Genomic DNA, 18,521 nt, shown 5'->3' with positions numbered 1-18,521 from the left:
CTCCATGATTTAGGATAATTGCCTCTTCTTCCATGGTACCGTTAGCGTTTATACTGGCACAGAGTTTTCTTCCGTAGGGGCTCCTGGTCTATCAACGACTACATCATGGAATGAAGTTTTTGCTGTTGTTTTTTTTTTTTTTTAACCAACGATTCTCAAATGTAGCTGGTTCATAAATCAAGACAAAGGACAGATAGATAGTTTATGTATTTGAAAGGTTGCAAGGGGAGAATCAAACAGTCACTGTTTGAGCTTTGTCAGGAATTGACAAAAGCTTCAGCAGTTACAGGACACCTCCTCAGGCGTATGTGTTGTAACGAATGCCTCAGTCTGTTTCCGGAGTTTCTTCTGCTGAGGCAGAGGGTGTTGACTTATTATATATGAAGGTCAGCAAGAAGAGTGCAATGTCATGTGAGCACCAGTAGCCAGTGTGTGAGGTCACCGCTGACCAATAGCGGCTCTCTACCAGACCCTCCCTCAGCTCGAAGTCGATGCGTCTCTCCAGCTCCACTACAAGAGAGAAACGCAGGATTACAGTCATAATATGCCAATAGATGCCCTACTGGCCCTCCTTAATTACCTTTTATGTGAACTTATAACTTACACTGTTTTTTTTTTCTTTTCACCTTCCTAAAATATATTTTGATAAATGATTTCAAAACAAAATACAACACTCTTTCTCTTTGTATATAAATCTAAACATAGGAAAAATAAAAATTACTACCAAAGATGATTGCCATCAAAACAAAACTTCCGTATGTAAACAACAACATGCAGGGGGTCTATATCTGTTAATCTGATTTTGATTAAGTCAGTCCCTCACCAGTCAGGAACCTCACCGCACGTCACTGATATATATATACACACACTTTGGTTAATGCTTTGTACCAGAAAGAACATACATAAAGCGTCACCAGTGGGAGATGTTGGTCGAATTATTGTGGAAAGACCGTAAGACGACTGGCTTTCTGTGCGTTTCTCCTCTTCTTCCTCAGCGTTTGCTCCTCCCTCAACTCCTAAGGACACTGAAGGTTGGCTGTTTGATCGGGAAAACCGCGAGAAGAGGATGCCTCCTAAACCCTTTCCTATGCTTGCTGCACCTGTGGGTTGACAATAAGGAAGAGTTTAAAATAAACAAAGAATGTTACAGCGTCTGTAACTTCTGAAAGTTAATCTCATTAACTTTCGGAATGATATTTAAAAGAACGTTTTTGAAAACAATGCATCATTTTCCATATACGTCAAAATGACAGCTTCCTTCATGTTGGTCACTCAGCTGCGTAATAAAAGAATGTTCATGAATATAACATGATCAAGAGTGAAAAGAGGGTATGACAACTTCTTTAAATGTATTATTTACAGTATTCTGTAATTAAAGAAATATATAAAAGCAGAGCAACAGCAGCTGCCCTTTATGGCCACATGGTGGCACCACTGACTCAAAGTTGGGGGAAAATTCAAACTACTGACTTATACAGTCTGACATTTTCACCAAAGACAATTACATTTTTAGAAAATTACCGGTATGTGTAATTAGAAACAGTTTTTTTTCATTGTGTGAACTTTGTACTAACCTGTTTCATTTGATGATATTAAGTGGAACAAAGTAAAGAATAAAAACCAATCAAGCTATAAAAACATGTTAAATTTACCTAGTATGCTGGCCTTGCCCAGGCTGGTGATAGACTCTCCATAGTGTTTACGGGCCAAAACAGGAGATGTACTCGGGCTGGGAATACTCTCCGTATCTGAAGCTGGATCTTTAACTGGATTGAGGAAGGTAGGCCGCACCTCATCGTAGGACGAAGGGTTACTGGCACTACACCTGATGATTAAAAAATATATACATTTGTTACTACTTTGTACTAGTAAAGAATAATAAATCTGCAAAACTTAAGCTTTTACCAATGTATCTGGACAGGTGCAACGTTACTATAATGCTTAAGGAGGAGAGGCTCCAGTCTGTAAGCCTAAACACAACAGAAAAGAGTTAACTCCTTAAAAGAAAAGATGCTGAGCATGAACATTTTTCACTTCTCATTTATTAAAATACTTTTAAAAAATTATAGGCATATATCGGCCGTATCTCACCACAGGGTCTGTGGGATGGAAGACATTGAAGAGCCGGCTGCAGATGGAGGTGGGCAGGATATGGTCCTGGTGGCCACTGGTGCCTGGGCGAATCCCTCTCAGCGCCAAGAAAACTGCTAGAGGAGACCCCATGCAGAAAAAGTTTTCTACCTGTGAGACAAAAGGTGAAAAAATTGATAGTAAACCCCCCCCCAACAGGAGTTTTATATATATATATATATATATATATATATATATATATATATATATATATATATATATGCATTTTCTTTTCTTTTTTTTTTTACACTAACAGAGCTTGTTAATTGTTATAAACAACAATGTGAGATGAGTTATTTTTTTCCTTTTTGCATTTACATGTTTTTCATTGCTTATCTAACTGCAACCAGTATCAGTTTAGATTAAGCTGTTCCTGTTTTACAGCATTGTTGTCTTCCTAGCTACAAATGCGACAAAACCCTGAGCCAGGTTTCAACCACCAGTTTCTTTGGAACTACAGAATGATTCCTGTTAAGCAAGAAAATATACGACCACCACACCCGGCATGCCATAATTGCTACACCTGGGAGACGATCCTTTGTGTTTCTAGAGTTATAAACTACAGAAAAACATGGTTTGCCTCCAAATGATGCTACCAAGGCTATTGGTAAATAAGACTTCATCCTCTACACAGGCAGACATAATTTCTGTTTGCTCTGGAAAGATATACACTTGGGGGGGTAGGGAGGATATTTCACCAAATTAAGCAATGTTGTTGGACATTACATACAGTTGTCGTCAGAAATTTGCTTGATCTATATCTATGATTTGTATTTTTCCAAGAGTGTAATGATATCATTCTACCAGTACTATAATATACGTTTATATTTTGGCTTGTATGTGAAAGGAGCCTAGGTCAGCAAGATAAAATCTAACTTGAGTGTCAGTTTTGCGTCCTGAAATTTATTGTAGCACACCACCACCCTTAAAAATAGTCATGATGAGTATATGTAACTTCTGAATACAATTGCAAAATACAAGAGTCCATAAAATCTTACCTTGAATTTAAGAGCTGGGGGAGCTGAAGGATTAGAGGCCTCCAGTTTGACCAGTTGATTTTCCAACTCTCTTAACCTGGCAAAAAACAAGAATAAAACTAATTTTGCACCAAACCACACAAGAAATAAAGAGGTATTATTCCCTGACCTTTCCACATCCTTAGTCAGCAATATATCTTCTCCCTTTGAGTCATTGTTCTGTATAACTAATATCCCACCTATTCTTTGTGAGCCTCAGCTCCTCTAAAAGCTGCCTCTCTTCATAAGACATCCAGCGGAAATCCTGCTCCTCCTCTACTGCGCAATGCTCCTGCAGACAGAACCGTACGGGATCCCATCCTGTCATAATGTCATAGGTGATGACACAGCCAAGGGAGTGAGACACAATGGACACTTTTCCACCCCGTTCTTCAAAATCAGGGTTCCGCGAGCAGAAGAGCGAGTACAGTCTGTTCAGCTCTTCTGTGAGCCCCTTGGTTATCTAGAACCAAGGGAAGAGAAGCGAAGAAGTTATCTTGAGGACAAAAATAGTTTACTAGAGACGCCTTTTATAATCTGAAACTGTATGATTCTCACTTCGTCGCGATAAAGAGGACTGTTGTAGTACATGATGTCCATGGCACTGCTGTTGAGAAGGTCTCGCAGCCCTCGCACTTTGTCTGGTGTGATGGAGTCAACCGTATCTATGGAAACATGCCATGTATGTATAACCCAGAACACACTTGAGGTTACCAATAGTGAAACCACAATGTAATCCTCACATACCTCCATCCAGCGCTAGTTTAGAACGCCATTCGACAGGGAGAAACTCTACGTGTTCATCGTTGTGCTCAGAAAAGTGCTTCTCCTCCATTTTCCTCACGCCTTCCCTCAACCTTAAGGAACACAATGAAAAAATGTGAATAATGACAGCATTGAGCAGCTGTACCTACAGAAGTCTGACATAAGAAAAACAGTTTGTGTGCATGAAAATATCACCAGTGGTGATTAACACAGAACCCCATTTTGTCTCTTCCCATTTCTAATTGAAGAAGTAAAGTAGCTGTTTAAATGTAGGATGTGGCTCTTCAAGGAGAGGAACCCACATGTCACATGCCTGTCTGCACGGGAACTTGCATGATCCGAGTTTAGGGAACTAGATTACTGATTTAAATGTGGTGTGCACACAACAATCTATGTTGATGTAGCAAAATTTTTAATCTTTAAGAGATAATAGTGTCAAAAACTCTACAGTTTCCCCTTGTTGCTAGTTGCTGACAAAGAAACCATCAGGCACAGTGTTGAAATGATACAAAACGTTATAAAGAGTCAAATCAAAAGTGGAACACTGGTTTGGCAGATCTCTTCTTTAGGCAATGGAAGGTGTGCGTAACGTAATCCACAGGAAGATACGAGGCAAGCTTAACATGCTCTGCAGCTTGACTTTGTCTCCTTCGGTTACTGAGACAGTGTGAGCAGGATCAATGAGTAAGTGTAAACTTTGAGACACCATGGAATGTTGCATCATGCTTATATAAGAATAGGTTAAATATGAGATATGACATGAAGGCAGTAGTCGAGCACTAGTATAGAGGTATACATTTTGTAAGCAAAATGTATACATAGAAGTTTTCCTTTCCCTGCCTATTTCTGCATACTGCCAGCCAGACGGCTAAAAGAAGATTTTTTTTTTTCTTACTTGCTGTGAAGTGCCACCGCCCACCATGCTCACTGGGGTAAATCTGTTTTAAACACCAGCATCAGGTGATAGTCCAACTAGTTAACTAGAAAATAAACTATGAAGACAGCATTAAGGCATGAAGTTATATGAATATGCTCACTTAGCAGATTTTAGAGCAATACTTACAAAAATGCTACAAACTAAATCAGTGGTTTATTCTAAATTAGATTTCTATTTTAGTTCACGAGTCAAAATAAGAATAAATGCATATTATAATTTTTCTTTATACTTGTAATAAATGTGTTAAATAAATTCAACAGTAGTAGGTGTAACTGTTGCTTCAGTTAAAAAAAAAATCTACCAGATGACATTTAATATGTTTGTTTTAAATAATTGTGTTAATGCCAGGATATTGCATCATCTTTACTTTAAATAATGACTGTGACAATCTCACACCCATCCATGTCTGATTGGCATGAATAATACCTTACTCTTTGAGTTGTCCTATATAACTTGTTATTTTGGGGAGATTTTGGGTACATTGTACTTTCTGGGCCACTGTAGTTTGCATGTTCCCAAAACAAAGCATGGAGTCAGCTTTCCAGGTGTAGAACAGAAGACAAATGTGGAAAAAAAAAAAAAAAAAAGACAGAAGCACGAGGACAAAACAAAGACTGCAGCTGCAACACTATCACTGTTTAAACTGCAAATGGCATTTGATAAAAAAAAGAAAAAAGAAAACATTGATATTTCTGGAACATGGCAGCAATTTTTAGACTGTTAGGATGTTTTATTTGCCTGGACATCCTGTTTTGTGAGCAGATTAAAATTCTTCTTATCAAATCTGTGTCTGGAACCAGAACAATTCTTAAGAACACTCCACCAGAGAGAATCGATTTATACCTTATCTTCCAGACAGCCTTATGAAACATAGATCACTGATCATGAAACATTATATCACATCACAAGAAAGATTTATTCTCTTTCTTGAAAAGCAGATTCTTAATCTTAATGGCAAGTTCCTAGGTAAACAAAAAAAAAAAAAAAAAAAATAAACATTTTCTAGAAGAGCAAAAACCAGCCTAACAAGTTGATTCCTGAATAAAAGAAGAACATAAAACTCATGTCTAACAGGTTTGGACAGAAGGCCAGGCAATTGTCACATTAAGCCAGCAGACAATGTAAAACCCTTTGATATAAGATGATGTCATCATTTGTGCATCTGATAAAAAAGAAAAAAAATGAGACCAGTGCAAGAAGGTGAGTAAAGTTGGCACCTTAAAATAGAAACAGAAAATGAAAAAAAAAAACTAAACACTTTGAGCCAAGACAAAAGCTTCATTCCACCTCAGTGTGCTTGCATAAAAGTATGCTGGACAGAAATCAAAAACTAAAGCTCAACTTGAGATTTTACAAATGAAAATGCAGCTAACAGCAGGCTTTGGAGGACATCTCAAATTACAGTAACCGTAATAAAACAGACAACTCACATTCCAGTGTTTTTAATAATGCGTCCCTGGTCCATCTTCTGGCCAATCCCATGCACCACAAAGACAACGTGGGTAGTCTGAGGGGGCCGGTCCTCTGGAGAGGCCTCCTCTACATAACCTCGATGGAGCCGTGTGCCGCTGCTTGAGGCTGCAGCAACAGAAATTCTGATTTTCATTGTCACTTCTCAAGCCGATAAGAAACTTTAAGTTTGATATTGAGTGTACAACTCTGGCAGAAACAAAAAGGAAGACTATCGATAGTCCAACATGCTGTACTGATTCCAAGGAGGTCAGTAGGCGAGACATGGACTCCTGCTGTGGCCACAGACCACGTGGGAGCATGTGTAAAGTACTGGCAGGTCAGAGTGTGTGTCTTTACTTAAAACCTATAATCTGATCAAGTTGTGTGCTAAACGGAAACATGATAGGAGCCGGTGAACTGTCGGACTCGCTCTAAAGACAGATCAGTTCGCAGAGCATTGGGTAACCAGGGAAAGTTGAGGTAACCAGTCAAAGCTCCAGAAAATAGCATAGAGAAAAATGAATCATGGAGTTATGGAACTGTGCACCAGATCATCTTCACATACACTGATGGTCAGATGTGAAACTGAACTTAATTTACTCCCTTTGTTTTCAGGAACCACAAACTTCAATGTATTTTACTTGTGATTTAAGACCAAAACACAATGTGGACATCACCAAATAATTCTGCTTTCTTTTAACCTTCTATGTTAACTATTTTGTAAATAAAACACAAATGCAATGCTTTGTCCATCTTATATGATAGAAGTGTGATGTAAGTGATACAGACCTTTGGAGAACCCCAGTTTCTGGGTAACAGTGCGAGCAATTTTTGATGTGGTAGCGTCGCTGTAAAGGTAGACTTCTTCTACGCTGTGCCAATCTACATGCGTCCGGCTCAGCTTCAAATGGTGGATGGCTGCAGCAGTGAGAGAAAATTAATTGACTGAAGTCAGGGAGGCAGAAGGCATTGAGACAGAGCATACATAATGTTTTGACAGAGAAATGAGAGAAACAGAAAACAAGAGAAGCTAAATATGAATAGGTTTTCATTTTAGGGTTTAGGAATAATACATACTTCTGAGAAATATAAGTAAAAAAAGATTTACACCAAGTTTGTTATTTTAAGTAGCAAAGACACAAAAGTCCACAAACTCTTTTCAAACAGCTCAATCAAAAGCTGTCTGTCGCTTTGATCTGCTTAAGAAAAGAAAAATCACACAGCATGATCGCATACTTCAGCTCTTGCTTGTCGTGCTGCTTTGCATCTTACAATTGCCAATTGATATTTTCTAAACTTAAATAAATGTCTGTCCTCCAAATTTTTCTAGTTCTTATTCAGTAGTAAACGCAGTGACTAAAGCAAGTAAGAGCAAAATTATGGCTTGAGAAAAAGCAGTTGATACCTACAAAGGCAAAGGACCAGTAAATGAAAGTAGTGGACTAGACTAAGTCAAAGCTGTGCTGCATGTTCCTGTGCAGTCAAGTTTATTTGGCTGAAATTGTTGAATACACTGGCATTTGTCCAAAACGTAACCATGGACTCTTTGTACTATTCTGAAACAAACAAGGAATTTAAATCCTTAAAAAGCCGGTAAAGTTCCTGGGAAAATGAGGTGTACTGGATTAGTTTTATTGCTGGAAATTCAGAACAATACCTTCCCGCAGAGGAAAATTGTTGTTTCTTTTGGTAAAGCACAGATTTGTAGGACAAATAAGTTCCCTAACAAGAAATTACGCTATTTGTCCCGTTCATACCAATTAATAAAACAAGCAAAACCTTCTCCTATGCAGCTGATGGGTCTCTGTTGTCTGCCCAATAAATGTCCTGAATCATGACTTTTTATACTCCATAAGTAAAAAATTATCTGTCAGTGCCTCTTGCATGAAGATGAGAACAAGTTAAACAAATATAGTGACCATCACTTTTTGACACTGAATCCTATGAAACTAGAACTTCTGCAACAGAATTTTTGTTCTGTCACACATTTAGCTTTTTCTTTGTAGATAATCAAATGAAATCACTCCACGGCAAAAGAAATGTAATCGCTATTTATCACAACATGGCAGACCACTCAACTACTCTTGGACAGCAACAGTAAGGGGTAGCTGTTAGCATTTGATGGAGAAGAGTTTTGTGATTGCCTTTTGTTGTGCGTCTGCTGGAAGAGTGTTTAAATGGTCGTTCTATTTTGTAAACAGCCTTGGAAGGACAAATAGATCTCTTTATAGTCAACTCGTTCACTCTTATGTTTTGGTCGAGCAGAGGTGAGAGTCGAAGGTTACTTCAGAGATCCATCTCAATAAATTTAAATATCAAAAGATTAATTTAATGATCAAAATGAACAGAAATGTTTGAAATATCTTACCCTGCATGTAATGCATATTTATAATTGTTACTTGTTTTTTTATTGAATTACCTAAAACATTTCAATGATATTCTTATTTACTGAGATGTGCCTGTGAATAAAATAGAAAATAGAGAGCAGGACTGTACAAAAGGATTAAAGGGGCCCCATAACCTTTGCAGTCAAAAAGAGAAAAGAGATTTTGTGACATAAACACCAGATAATATGAAGTAAGCTCCAAGCTGGGAAGTAATAAAGGTGAATGCAAGAGGCAAAGAGAGCCTGCCAAAACTATGATCAAATTTGGCCCTAAACTATATATTGTGACATTGAAGTTAATGTCTTTCCAGAAGGCTTCATAGCATTGTAAAGTTAAAAGTGAGTTTGTCATCTTCAAAAACCATGTGTCTTTTAGGGCTGCTGACTTTCCTATTGGGCTTCGGATCAACAGCTATTTCATCCTCCTATGAGATGAGGAAACAAACAGACACATCTCTCCTCTGTTGAACCCAGAAACAGGACATTAACAGACTTCAGAATGAACGTACACAGCATGCTAGCGCTGTATCACAGAAAGACTGCAACAATGACTTTTTGTTCCAGCTTATGAGTTGTGCTCAACTCTCAATAGAAAGCGTTGTTCAGAAGGCTTTATTGAGCTGGTGTTGCTGGTCGAGTGAAAAATATAGTAACAGTGTCAGAAGGAATGAGAAAAAGAGGCTGGGAATTAAAAAAACAAAACAAAACAAACTGTGCTGAGACATTTTGATAGTCATTTTTAATTTCTGACACAGTTCTTAAAGAGTCTTGCAATTGTAGTTGAGTGATCCATGTTGTGTACTTACTATTCCAGCAAGGAAGCACGCAGGATTCCCCAAAAAGCAGCAATAGTAGTAGAACCAAACTCTAGACCACAGCACTAAAAAGTGAGTCCTAGCAACTAGGCTCAGTTAAAGCTGCAATGTAAACCAAGATAACAGACTGAATTCAGTTTTACGACAACCACATCTAACTGAGCCTAGGTCTAGTTCCAAATGTAAGGCTTCAAAAGGTTTAACCCACAAAAGAAAGGAAAAACTAGTCCTACAGAGGCCTAGCATCTAAAGGATAAGAGGTAAAAACCTAAAGGAGCTAACACAACAGAAAACGTAGGATTTCACAGTACCTTGGCAGCGTTTGCGCTTGTGACCTGCAGTTTTAGCACCCGTCTGATATCCACTCCATTTGAACAGAAATGGGAGATAGAAAGGGGGCAGGTGGGAGAGAACTAACAACCAACAAACAGTGAGTAGTGTTCATTGCCCGGTTCAGGTCACATAAGACTTCATTAGTCATTAATCTTAAACATGACAACTTATCAAAAGACACTAAAGTTGACTTATTAGTCCAATGAAGACTGCTTATTTTAAGAACATGATAGCTTCAGAAAATAAGGTGCCTTGTAAAAGTACTCATAACCCTTGAACTAGATCACAGTTCATCACATTACAGCAACATACTTTAACGTGTTTTATGTGACAAACCAACACAAAGAAGCAGTTTAAGAAATTTTAAAAAATCTAAAAAGTGTCCCAAGCATTTGTATTCAGTACTCTTTACACTGATGGTACTAAATAAAATCTAGTGCCATCATGGTTTGGGCCTGTGAAGCTGCTTTCAGTAAGAAGGATCAGATGAAAAAGTTGAGACTGGGGCCGACGTTCACCTTCAAACAGAACACTGACAAAATATGGAGCCTCACAATTATGCACTACCCTGTGTTGGTTGACCAAATAAACTCCACTGAAGTTGGTGGCTTCAACATGAAAATATACTGGAATGTTCAAGGGATATGATTTCCTGCCCAAGACCCTGTAGCTGGTGCCTACAATTTGTGGGTAAAACGGGTGAAGAGACATATAATAGGAGTTTGGGCTAATTGACCCTGATGATACCTTATAATACCATGAAAGGCATTATAAGAAAGACCCATTTGTTTGACATGTGTAATTAATTACATTAATAAATTGATAATGCATAAGTTGTATTTTAAACCTATTTTACTAATGTGGTAATAAATGGAAGACTTTTTTCTAAATTGTTTAAACTAGCAGGAATATTACAATTAAAAAGGTCTAACAACATAAACAAGAAATTATCATGAAGCTTAAAAATGTTCAGGAGCTGAACTCTGTGACTTCTGAACAAAATTTTTTTTTAATATAGGAGTTTAGCTTTGCAGCATTTTGTCTGTTTATAGCCAGTAATAAAAGGAAAAGAAATCTAAATGTTTGTCTTTATTTAAATACCAAGAGGTTAAAATTATTATTATTTTTTTTAAATCAGAGACCAGAAAATTTACATTTATTATATCATAAACAAAGAGCATAAAGATATTTTGAATGTGAACTGCGAAATCCACAATCTCAGATTTGACTGGCTTATTCAATCCATGATATCGAAGCAATCAGACTTGCAAATATTGGCTGTGGTTGTTTCAGCTGAGGTGAACGGCAGAGGAGGAGGGAGGGAGAAATGCTGAGGCGCACAGTAAGTGTGATTGCTGTAAAAGCGATCGGTACAGCACTGATGAAGCTTTTGAAAAGAAGTGCTCTGTAATGCCTGGGATATCTATCAAGGCTTTACAAAGGTCAAAATGAACTTACTAGGTTGTGTTTTGTGCAGCATATCATAGTTTGCAGCTGGCCTCGGGTTTTTTGATTCCTGAAGAATTATCAAAGTGGCAAGTAGATTTGGATATTTAATATTTATTAAGCTCAAGAGGTACGTAGGCAGTTAATGAACAATTTAGATATGTTTTGGATATAAAACAACTTCTGATAATGCGCTCCCGTGCATTTTCTTTTCTTTAAGTTCTTTCAAGTATCAATAATTATATGTAATCATAGGCTCACAAGCTTCTGAAATAAGGCGGCAGGTTACATTGAAATGACTACTGGGTCTTTTCCTCATCAAATACATACAGAAAACAAAGCTGACGACATGGCTGGCCTGCTGGATGTAATTTTCCTTGACGTCTTTCAAGCCTGAAAGACGAGTCCACACCCTATTGTCTCTACAACCTGCCTAGTACTCTGCACAGCCAAGGTAATGGGTGGAAACAACAGATGAACCTTACCATGAAACATCACAAATTCACTATTTTAAGCTTTGTTCACGTCAAATTGTGGAAAATAATGCTGAAAAAGACCAGCAACTAGAATCTGATCAGGTACTATTTTCACTTATTGGGGATATTTTAAATTTTGGATTACTTATCTTAAGTTCAGAATTTAAAACAGGACTGAGATGCTCTGCATCTGGATGCAGTTCAAAGCCTACCATGTCTTATGTTTCAACTAACTACTGCAAAATACTGTACTGCAAATCTGTAACGTATTAGTGCACTTATAAAATCCTTGTATTAGATGTAATGCAGTTTAAAATAGCCTCCATATGGCTCTGAGTGCTACAGATTACTAGTGTCAGGGCAAAATATTCTTCTGTAAGAGGCAGAATGCAACATTAGCTCAAGGATAGTGAATTAACAAGATCTATCAGTCACTTTGCTTTCAGGCTCAGCTAAATATAGCGGTGGAAAACAAGGTACAAACCAAAGAGGAGGTGGGGAGGGATGTACTCTGCAGTCACCAATATTGTTTCCCATTAGGTAGAACCATGAAAAGTAAGAGCAGGCATTGCTTTGACTTATTCTGTTTTGCAGGAGTTCATCTCATCCGCAACATACTGAAACTGTGGGTGTGTGTGTGTGTGTTCTGGAGTGAAACTTCGACAAGAGTTAGAAAACAAAATAGAAAGTCTGTATATTAAATTTCACACAGCTTACACTTAAGGTGTAATCCTTCTGTAACTTGCCGTCGTTTATATGTCCAGCATTTATGTAGTGACTCTATATATGCATGAATGAACCCAACATTTTCTTTTCTAAATGATTGATTAACTTTTCTTTTCAAAAAGTGTCTAAAAATACCAGCAAATGTAACACAGCTTAAAAATGTTCATTTTTAGTGAGATGCAATCACTTTATTCTGAATAAGAATAAATAATTAAATAAATAAGACAGATAAGGAAAAAATCTGCTCTTTGAAGTCTAAACAAAATAAATTCAAAAATTCCCAAATGAAGATTGATTATATATAGGAATATATTTCTATGATATTCTAAACTTTCTGGACTAAAGTTTAAATTCTGTTTCTCAGAAAATAACAAATAAATAATACAGAAATACTAACACAGAATTTTAACACTGGAATATCACCTTATATGGCCTAAACACTGCTGACCTAACAGTTTTTCAGGAAAAAGTTTTTTTGATCCACTTAAAAAGACTAGTTGTGTATGGGAAGCCACTAATGATCTTTGCTAAAGCATGTAGCTTTATGTCCCTAGAAAGTTAATGGAAGTTTAAGTGGAAGGACAACATGCCAGAAAAGGGAGCAGTAATTTAACAGAAAGTTTTAGGAGACATCCATCTGCTGTGAGTCTTATGGAAATAATATTCTAATTTCTTTTCATCAGCTGTAGCATATCATGATCAAAATAACTAGAAATAAATGCTTGCAAAACATAACTCAGTATAACTTCCTGAGTGTTTTACTTTCTTAACCTGAATAAATTATTATGCGATGACATTCAGATTTTTTGAAGTGATTTATCAGGGTTATATTTTATTTATAACGTTAGGGTGTGTTGTTGGGATACCTGGAGACGATGCTGCTTTTGTCTAACACAAGTTTCTCCTTTTTCTACATACTCAATCTCACTCTTTTGCTGTATTTCAGTATCCGGTTCACCCAACAAGACATTCATCAATCTGGCCGCCTTAAGGAGAGCTCTGAATCAAACAACCTCTTTCTAAATGCTATCCAAAGCTACAGTGTGTGACATTTTGCTTGAGCCAGCTCATCAGAGAGGGTCATACCAAAATGTACATGGAGATCCTGCTTTACAATGGAGGCGTGACAGCACAAAAGAAAACAATGGACACATCTTTCAAGTTCATTTCTAACTCTCACACATATTTCATTATTAATCAGTAACTTGACCTTTGTTTCAATACACAACAAAATGTAAAGCCCAACTTTTTGTCATTATAAAGCTATTAACTGGGTTTTACAAATAAATTAGCAACAAGAATTAACACATCAGTGCTGTCTGACACTTGGAAGGATAAACTTGTAAACTATTATCTCCTTTCCCAGCACTCACCATCTTTGCTATCAACGGTCTTCACCACCAGATCCGTCTCAAAGCTGTCCTGCAAATGTTGGCCTCGGAAACGGTTCAGGTGCTCCTGCTCAATGAGGTCGCTCTCTTCTTCCTCCAGCGGGAGCCAGCTACCATCAATGAACCACTGGCCTCTCATCACAGGAATATGGTCTTGTTCTACAGCAGACAGACCTCTGATTTAGTTACATAGACTTTAATAGAAATTATCTGTATAGTAAGGCATTTGAAGTTTTTTTTTTCTTTTTACAGTTTCTATTTATATCATAAAAGTTTTTACCAATTGGCATTAAATGTTCAAATGACTGATTATACTGCATTATAATTTGTGTTAAATAGGTCTGTGTACAATGGATGTTAATTTGACTATATGACAGTTAACAAATTAGTGTGTGTACTATATTGGATTCAACATACTATAATTATGTAAGAAGTGGACCCATTTCTCTAGCTATTTCTCTTACCTTGACATGACTGTTGTGAACTGCTACTACTTCAATAAATCTTTTTCTAGGAACTGACTCATTTTCCCTTAGATGACGTACAGCAAACTGATTTCCATTCAATTAAATAAGTCAGTCAAATCCAGGAGGACCAACCCTCTGTGTTTAACCGAGCGAGGCCAGGTTTCATTACAGTCTAGAGTCAAATTATGAACACCATTCTGACTTGAATCCCAAGAGGAGAATTAGAGCGACCTAGCTGAGCCTATATTAGCGACACTCCAAAAGCGACATAACCTTTTATGCAAAAATGAAATCAATGATACTGAAATACACCAGTATTTCTTTTTTAAATGTCTTACTTAAATCTAAAGCAAACACAAACACACACTGAGATAAAGGCTCAGGAGATAATATTGGGTCATCAGTTGAGTCAGTTTGTGACAGTTCAGAGAAGATAAGCTTAGAGAACCTTTAATGTCTCAACTATTTCATCATGTGTATTAAAGTCCAATATATAATACATTTATGAGAACACTGTCTCTATGTTGATGTTTGTTTAAATAAATAAAATTTTCTTCAAACTAAATACTCACACCAAGGTACTCAGTGTCACAGTTCAGAGAATATGTATTTATATTTATTCCTCTGAAAAAGCATGACATTTCCAGTAAGCAAATAAATATTTGCTTCCTCAAATCCAGGAGGAAGCAAATAAATATTTGCTTACTGCAAATATTTATTTCCTGTAAGCAATCATGACCAGATTTAATTTTGAATGGCTCCAAAATGAATATTGTTAGAGATACACATATTCCTGCGGGACAATAAAGATGATTTGTATTTTATTCTAAACAGACCAGGAATCAGAAATGATCATTATCCATCGACTGGCTCCCATGTCAAATGCCAAGCAAAATCATATTTTTTCCCCTATTTATTAAATGCATCAAAACTAAGAATTCTCATTTTCAGTCTATAAACATATCAAGCAGCAGCATGTAATTTGTATGCACTTTTAATTAAAATTGTGAAAATCATATTCCTTCACTTTTTATTGGTTTTGGTATCTAGGAACCCGCAGCTCCTGTCTTTCTTATACGCTACATCAATTGGAAAAATATTTCGAATCCAACACATTATTGTAAATGTAGACTTCGAAAATCTCTAGGTTCCATGTTATGTGTGACAAGGAATTTTGCGCACTTTGACAAAATATGAAATTGACACCCCCAACCCTCAAGCAGCTCCGCCACCATCTCTTGAGTCTATCTTACCAATTAAAAGCTTTAGATAACTAACTTTAAAGACTCGCTTCCATTGGTCCAGTACTGGTAATAGCACATTTACTGATAGTAAATTAAATATATGACAATTTGCAAGTAACAATTTGTAGCAAGATTAAAAGCAGACTTAAAATGACTAACAACATTGTGTCGGATAATAGGCTTCCATTCCATTCCAGTCTTGACAACATGGCAAGACTGCAAAGCCTGTCTTGAGGCCTTGCCTCCAGTCCAGACAAGAAGCTGTTTTTTATTACCATTTTATAATGATTGTTTAAAATTCTCTCAATAATAAATATTTCAGTTTTTTGTGTAATCGTAAAAAGAACAAGAGAGACAGAGAAATCCCCAAACATTCCCTGCCCTGATGCTAACTATCATTTCATTGCTCACCTTTTTCTCTGAGACAGGGAGGAAGAGTTATGCTGGTATGGGGGGTTATGGCTGCTGCTGACTATGACACATCTGTTGCTACGTGTGGTAAAAGGTACAGGGACAAGTTAAATTTAAAGATAACTTGGTAAATATTTCCCTTCCCTTATTAAATGCTGGTGAAACGGAGACTAGGTAGTCTGTAGCTAAGCTAATTAAGCTAAAATGACTGATAATCACACACTGTAGTCTACCCACCTTTCTTGGAGAAAAACTGGGTTACAAATTGATGCCTTCTATTTTGTCTTTCTTCTTTTTCTCTTTTCGAAAACCTGAATTTAGTCTTGGCAGCATAGTTATTATCACCGTCGTTCTACTGATTACTAAACACTGTCAAGTGCGCAAAAGCAGGGACAAACCATGTTATGCAGATACGGGCGGGTGTAAATATGGATGTTTGTTTGCTTCTTTGATTTGGGAGTGCTTGCATTTAACCTCTATTTATTTGTATTTATATATATATATTTATTTTTTCTTTTTTGAACTCCCCCTCCTATTGGTCAGGGGCATTACAATTGTCCCAACTCCTCCCAGGTCCTCTAAACGGCGTCCCTGATGGCAACTGATCATTGACTGTGGTCCAATAATCTGTATGCTGCCTGTTAGGCATTATACTGCAGACTATTAATTATACATGATATGAATGGACGTAACACAAATCGGTGATGAATGATATAATTCAGAGTGGACCCAAACATTAGCTCGATCGATTTTGTGAGTGATGGAGCAGAGGAAATATACTCACGCTTCCAGTAGACAGGGTAGCATTTTCTCTCTTTTATATCGACCTCATAAAGGCCTCCCCGAACACACACAGGCTCCACGTTGACTTCAGTGCCGTCCAGGTCGGTCCCATCAAAGGACACAGTAGATGTGTCAAGAGAGCCGCGGCCTTCGTCCACGCTGCTAGTGCCAGTGTCCACGGGCACTGCGCCGTTCTGCCCCGGGCTGTCCACACATTTACCGCCAGTCTCCTCCTCTCCATCGCCGACCCTGGAGCGTATCGCACCGGGGTTCAGCTCGCAGTATTTCCGAAACATTAGCTCAATTTTAAGAGAGTCGTGTCCGATAAAAGGCTTCCATGTTTTCTTGTCTTCTTTATAGAACCACCGAACCTCCTCCGGGACTAGCTCCGTTACCACCTCGTTAAACCTGTGTCTGGAGCTGTTGGAGCGAGACCTCTTCCTCCTCTCGAATAACGGGCCAACACCGTTCCCATCGCTGTCCCTGAACTCTAACGGGCTGCTGTCCAGGTAGTCTTCCGGGGAGCCCAGGTCGAAAAATATGCCGTCCTGGGAGCCGTGGGTCTGGGCACGTATTAGCGGCAGGTGACCGTCCAGTCCCGGCTGGACCGACGACATCCCCGCCTGCATCGAGTCGTCCACGAGGCTCATCTCGTGACAGCAGGAAAACACATCATTTCCCAGAACCCAGTCCTTGTTCCCGGTGTCAGTACTGACCGCTGGACCCTTACTGTCTGCGCTGAAAGACGAGCTTATGCGGAGGTTTTGATTGAAACTGCTCATAACTATTTGAGCAGGGTCTTCATCTGAGACAAGCCAGCGCTGCCAGCCTACAACTACCACCAGAGTCCATGTTACAAAGCAGTGGAAACAAACCTAAATAAAACACCTCTGCAACACCTTCCAACGCATCCCCATTAGCGCCCCACAGCTGTTGGTATGTATGCTAGCTCGTCAAGCTAATGAAGCCGGTTGGAAAACTACCCTGCGCCGATAAAACACAAAAAACTGTAGTGTCTCTGTTTACCCCTAACAGCGTAAACTTAATTCAAACCTCGCAGATGACACCGAATCGCTTCGGCCCAGCTTATCGCTGCAGCCGCCGTACTTTGAGTATTCCTGGTCCCATCGGAATATCAAAGACTCCTCCATTTGAAAACAAATCTCGCATAGAAACAGAACTGTAGTGCGAGCGCGCGCGCGCAAAGTACCAGCTGACGCACAGAACTATGTGAACGCGTACGTCGAAATTGAGCAACTATGACGAGAACGGTTGTATTTTCTTTCTCCCGTATGAACGAAACGGCACTGTTCGCATGCCACACTAGAGGACGCCAAATGCTTATTTTTGCAGCACTGTTAATCTAACATCGATTAAAAAATTAATAAAGGATTGTTTTTGACTAGTTAATGCTTTAAATTTGTAACTTTTATATTTATATTCTACATAAAATTTTAACTCTCCCAAAATATATACAGTGTGTTCTATTTAAGATAATGTATGCTAAATGTTACATAATAAAATTCGTCCCGGAATTAATGGAGGATATTTTAATGTAATTTTATCATAAGTAGTTTAGCAATTTTCGATCTAACTTTGGATTTCTTCATCAATATGAATATTGGAGGGATTTAATTAACTATCTAAAAATCAAAACACAAATTTTAATACACATTTCTTTGATGTTGCAGTGCAATTTATACCAATGATTTTTACATAATTATATAAGGACGTAAAAGGACA

At 37.9% G+C, this 18,521-nt stretch overlaps 1 protein-coding gene across 2 annotated transcripts; it reads right to left on the bottom strand.

The window, feature by feature from the left end:
* Positions 1-192: 192 nt before the first annotated feature.
* On the bottom strand, positions 193-18,002 carry ddhd1a (DDHD domain containing 1a). 2 transcript variants are annotated; one of them, XM_044143091.1, is made up of 13 exons: positions 16,780-18,002; positions 13,856-14,032; positions 7,090-7,218; positions 6,279-6,426; positions 3,894-4,003; positions 3,705-3,811; positions 3,347-3,609; positions 3,129-3,204; positions 2,092-2,241; positions 1,906-1,970; positions 1,653-1,825; positions 915-1,100; positions 193-510 (listed from the first exon to the last, which is right to left on the bottom strand). In XM_044143091.1, exons 1-13 carry the CDS (start codon positions 17,558-17,560, stop codon positions 326-328), a joined length of 2,550 nt encoding a protein of 849 aa, XP_043999026.1. In that variant the 5' UTR covers positions 17,561-18,002; the 3' UTR covers positions 193-325. The 2 variants fall into 2 exon arrangements, with proteins under 2 accessions (XP_043999026.1, XP_043999025.1); XM_044143090.1 differs by having other exon boundaries at positions 903-1,100; positions 16,780-18,000.
* Positions 18,003-18,521: the final 519 nt, after the last annotated feature.

The sequence above is a fragment of the Gambusia affinis genome, linkage group LG16, assembly GCF_019740435.1.
Source record: "Gambusia affinis linkage group LG16, SWU_Gaff_1.0, whole genome shotgun sequence".
Taxonomy (NCBI): domain Eukaryota; kingdom Metazoa; phylum Chordata; class Actinopteri; order Cyprinodontiformes; family Poeciliidae; genus Gambusia; species Gambusia affinis.
The sequence above is the reverse complement of the archived record's forward strand: the minus strand, read 5'-3'. Positions and strand labels throughout refer to the sequence as shown.